Source organism: Bubalus kerabau, chromosome 1 (assembly GCF_029407905.1).
Source record: "Bubalus kerabau isolate K-KA32 ecotype Philippines breed swamp buffalo chromosome 1, PCC_UOA_SB_1v2, whole genome shotgun sequence".
NCBI classification, from domain to species: Eukaryota; Metazoa; Chordata; class Mammalia; order Artiodactyla; family Bovidae; genus Bubalus; species Bubalus kerabau.
In genome coordinates, this window is record NC_073624.1 from 210544718 (window position 1) to 210549997 (window position 5280).

Here is a 5280-nt window from a genome sequence, read left to right on the forward strand (position 1 = left end):
AAGATTTAACATAAAATCTTAGAGAGTGACATGTCATAAAGTCCTTTGAGATAAAACGTTTTGTGGTAGAAAGAATATGGGTATGAACAAAAGTGCAAGAAAAACTATGTTGTATAAATATAAATAATTCAGTTTTATGGGAAATGGGAACAAAAGATGGGGGATTTTATTTTTTCTTTTTCTTTCTTTGTCTCTTTCTTTTTCTTTCCTTAATCCTTTTCTTCCTTTCTTTCTCTCTGTCATGAAATGTCAACCAACAGATTGCATTCTTAGAATGGTGTTCCAGAAAGAATAACTTGATCTAGGGCAAAATATATTGATGTGGCTATAGTTGGAGGCAGAAAATTGAATTGGAGGCAGTAGATTGCATGAACCACAGCTTTGTGCTCTTTATTGACTGGACTTTGTTCCCTGTACAACTCTTCTAGGAAGACTGCAGGACCAAGCATCATCACATTCAGATTCTAACTAGCAGGATGAAGGAAAAGAAAGACACGTACCTCCAGTTCAAACACTTTTCTGTTGTCAAAAATTTACTTAATTGGCCATACTTTACTGGATTTAAGGAGAGTTAAAAAAGTTTGCAATGTTATGCTAGTGGTGCCAAACCTGTACAGGTCTATTTAATTAAAAGAGAAGAGTTAGAATGGATGCCTTAGAACCACCATGGCCACAAAAGGTATGCAGCCCATGAGAAGGAACAATGTGTGAGAGGATTTACATAAAATAGGAGATGGAGATGGTGATTTCCATCTTAAAGATGCCAGACATAAAGAGAAGTCAGAATAATTTTCTGATTTCTGGTTGCGGCAGTTATACATGGTGCTACCACCCACTGTTTCAGGGGGCTTACTTGGGAGTTTCAATGTTGCTGGAGAGGCAGCAAAAAGAGATAGAAGTAAGATCAGTTCGGTTCAGTTCAGTCGCTCAGTCGTGTCCGACTCTTTGCGACCCCTTGAATCGCAGCACGCCAGGCCTCCTGTGTTAATTCCTTGGGACATAATGCAAAGCTCTGAAAAGCCTGAAGGGCAAGAAGTGTCTAATGACAGCACTCCTGACTATTATAAAATGAAATGGTGAACAGCTCAGCTGATTTGATTTCAGAATAAAAATAGTTGTTTTACTTTCTCACATATTCCTGTATGTGTGTAAATGTGTGAGGAAGCCAACTCACATATTCTCATTCAATATGTTAAACTAGAATCATTCCCAGAGAGCCTCCTGAATCAATTTTAATAAGTAGTGAGTGCCAATATACTTCTGATTCACCTCATTGAAATTTACTTTTATTCCCTTGGCCATATTCTCCTATAACCTGGAGATTCTCTCTCTCTCTCAGTTTACTTAGAATATAAATGCTAAATGCACATTTAAATAATAAAAAATTTATAAACTAATTATAGAAATACTAATATACTAATGATAGAAATGTTATGATACTAATTACATAAACAATAATAACAGGAACAATAACCCTTATTTTTTGAGTGTTTACTGTAGCCAGACTTTGTTCCATGTGTGTGCATGTGTGCATGTGGATGTGCATGTGTTATTTAATGTATTGTTTAATATGACTCATTTAATCTTAAAAACGACTCAGTGACAAGGTATCATTATCGTCCTTACTTAAAAGAAATTGATTTCAGATATAATTTAATATCTGATTGATGCTTTGTACTATGATGAGACATAAAATTAAATACTTAAAGATACATATCTGAATTATATTTTTTTTTATCTCTTCAAAGTATTAGGCCATGTTTAGTTTATATTTCCACTTTGCTAATATAATTACTTGAGTCAAAAGCATACATACCACCAGGTTAGGTAATATCTATTGTACATTCATTGTACCCATATTCCCTATCAGCTTATTAAAAGAGAGTTTTTCTATACATGTTTAAGATAATTAGCTGTCTGATTATTGCCTCTTCCATGAAATTTCATTGTAGTTAGCTGAATTATTAGTAACAATGAGATATTTTGAATTATTTGCACATCAACCAAATTGATACTCAATATTTTATGATAGAGCATATAAATATCAAGTGGGTCATTGATATTATAAGTTTATAGGAAAGTTTTACAGATAAAAATAGTAGTGTTATATAGTATAAAATATACATATTTTCCACAGAATTAATAATGCCAGGGTTTTCATATCAAACATTTTTAAGTAAACCTTTTTTAGAAATGATATCATGTTTTTATCTTTTCTTTGCCTTTTGGTCAAAACTTTAAAGACCAATTATAGGAGCACACAAACAATTTTCTTATAAATATGTAGTCTTAACTATACTATATTAAGTACATTTATATATATTATATAATATATATTATAATATATAACATATAATATTAAAATCAGTGATTGGCTTCTACTTAAATCTAAATAGTCTATAAACCTAATTTATATAATAAGATCTAATAGAAAAGGAAAAATGTATTATGAGTCAAGTTAAAATGCATGGATACATAGTGTATTTTGAGAATCTTGATAAATGCAAAATGATGAAAATTATTTGAATGTAGTACATTCGCTGAATAAAGAATACAAATTATTTCTATTTCTTATAAGGAAAGACTGAGACATGCTGCTTTTATAATTTAAAATAGTATCTAAACATTATATCATTTTCTATTTAGCTTCCAAGCATTTAGAAGATACAGGGATGAAAACTACATGCTACATCTCTTTTCTGGCATTTAGTATTAGTAAACCAGGAAGATTTGATCCTAAATGGTGTGGAAAGACTTTACCTTGAGTAAGAGTTGTATATATGTAAAAGACTGTGTGATATGTGACATGTGTTTATTCCATTTTTTAGATTTGCATAAGGAGGTTCACCACTAGAGTATTCCTCTTTGGATTCAAGAACAATTTTCATTCAAGACCTTGGAAGTCACATACTTTTTTTTCCATCCTTCCAGTTTCACGGAAGAACATTCAGGTGCCTTGACCAGTTAAGTTAAGTTTTACAATAAATGGTTGCAAAAATTTTAGGTGTCTCATTTTTGGCCACTCATATTTTTCCTACCTCCTAAAGTTAGGTAGGGGAAATATGATAGAAGTAAGATAATAAATACATTAGGGGATATATATATAATGGAGTGCATCCAATATCTGACACCAAAATAATAAACATATTTGTTCAGACAAAACAAGCTGTCTAAAAACATAAATATAGTTGATGCCTCATTGAAGACCTTTCATATCAGAGATCATAGAAATATAAGTTAATAATTTCCTTAATAATAAGAATCTGGAAAGCTACAATCATCCAGGCACTCTATTAACTAATAAGAATTTAGCATAAATGGAAACTGTTCATTCTTAACACTAAAATGAAGTATTATTTTGATTCAGGATGCCTATATTTAAGTAAGCTATTAATGGAAAAAGCAAAACCAGAAGGACAAAATTATTCTATGCAGTGGGAAAAAGTAAACAACTTTGGATATTGATATATTAAATATGAGTTGCAGTAATATTCACTGATTTTAGAGACTAAATTATAATCAGCCAGTTCTCAAGAAACACCACTGTCCTCAATCTGAATTTTATGTTTACACCAAATTTTACTAAGCTGCAGGTCAAACCAGTAGGAACAGCAAAACCATGTACATATGCATGCATCTGCAAACCCTATTCATATGCTAACCCTTTAAAATTTTTATAATTACAGAGAAAAAATGTTAACATTCAGGGAATTAAATATATAATTAATTTTACATATATAAATATATAAATAATTTATTCTTATATAAATAAAGTATATGCAAATTATGTTTATTTCATAATGAATAAATTAATTAACTTGTTCAACAAAAAATACCCATCATGTAAAACATGTCCAATGTATACCTGTGGCGGATTCATTTTGATATTTGGCAAAGCTAATACAATTATGTAAAGTTTAAAAAAAAAAAAAAAGCTATCTGAGAGTCCATTGGCTTTACTTGGAAAATATAGCAAAAAAAGAATAAGCTTATCGTACACAGTTAAATGTAAAGGAGATTTATGCTAATTTTTCTTTCTTTTCACTCTACTTCTTATTTGTTTATATTTGTTTGTTTATTATTTATTTTAGGTAAAGCAAGGATTTCATAATGGGATATGAGAATCACACTTTCAGCAGTGACTTCATTCTTTTGGGACTCTTCTCTTCTTCCCAAACAAGTCTGATTTTCTTTTCCATTATATTCATCATTTTTATTATAACTATGACAGAAAATACAATGATGATTATCCTTATCCACAGGGAATCAAGACTCCATACTCCAATGTATTTCCTGCTCAGCCATCTCTCTTTTATGGATATCTTGCATACTAGCAACATTGTTCCCAAAATGATCACTGACTTTCTGTCAGGCAGCAAAACTATTTCATTTGTAGCCTGTGGCTTCCAGATATTTCTATCCCTCACCCTCTTGGGTGGTGAGTGCCTTCTCCTGGCAGCAATGTCCTACGATCGCTATGTAGCCATCTGTCACCCACTGCGCTACCACATTCTAATGAATGACTATGTCAGTGTTCTCATGGCTGTAGGGGCCTGGTTTATTGGGATAATCAACTCCATAATTCACACAACTTATGCACTTCACTTTCCCTTTTGTGACTCAAGAGCCATTGATCACTTTTTCTGTGAAGTCCCCGCCATGTTGATGTTGTCCTGTGTGGACACAACACACTATGAACGAGGAGTTTATGTAAGTGGCATCATTTTTCTGCTGGTCCCTTTCTTTCTAATCTTTGCGTCTTATGTCCAAATTCTCCTTACTGTCCTCCAAATGAAATCAAAAGAGGCAAGGAAAAAGTCATTTCCTACCTGCTTCTTCCACATGATTGTGGTCATAATGTACTATGGGCCTTTTATTTTCACATACATGAGACCTAAAAAGTACCACACTCCAGGCCAGGATAAATCCCTGGCAATTTTCTATACCATCCTCACACCTACTTTAAACCCAATTATCTACAGCATTAGAAATAAAGATGTTTTAGAGGCAATGAAAAATACGTTTTCTCCATAAAACGTTATAGGGAAAATGTTTGAAGTATATATGATTGTCTATTTCCATACTAAATATTTAGAGGATATCTGTTATTCAAATCTCTAGAAAGCTTTTATCTCTTCAGGTGTGCAAAGATGGATATTTCTGAAACATTGATAATAGTAAAGTTATCACAGATATTTGCTTTATAAATACATATATCTAAAACTGTATCTGTCTCTCTATGTTGCCAGTTATAATCACCAAAGCACCAATTATAGAAAG

General features: G+C 31.9%; 1 protein-coding gene across 1 annotated transcript; it reads left to right on the forward strand.

Annotated features, from left to right (window-relative positions):
* The first annotated feature begins 4110 nt into the window (after window positions 1-4110).
* LOC129627793 (olfactory receptor 2AJ1-like) lies at window positions 4111-5034 on the forward strand. Its single transcript, XM_055547312.1, has one exon. It carries the CDS (start codon window positions 4111-4113, stop codon window positions 5032-5034), a length of 924 nt encoding a protein of 307 aa, XP_055403287.1.
* Window positions 5035-5280: the final 246 nt, after the last annotated feature.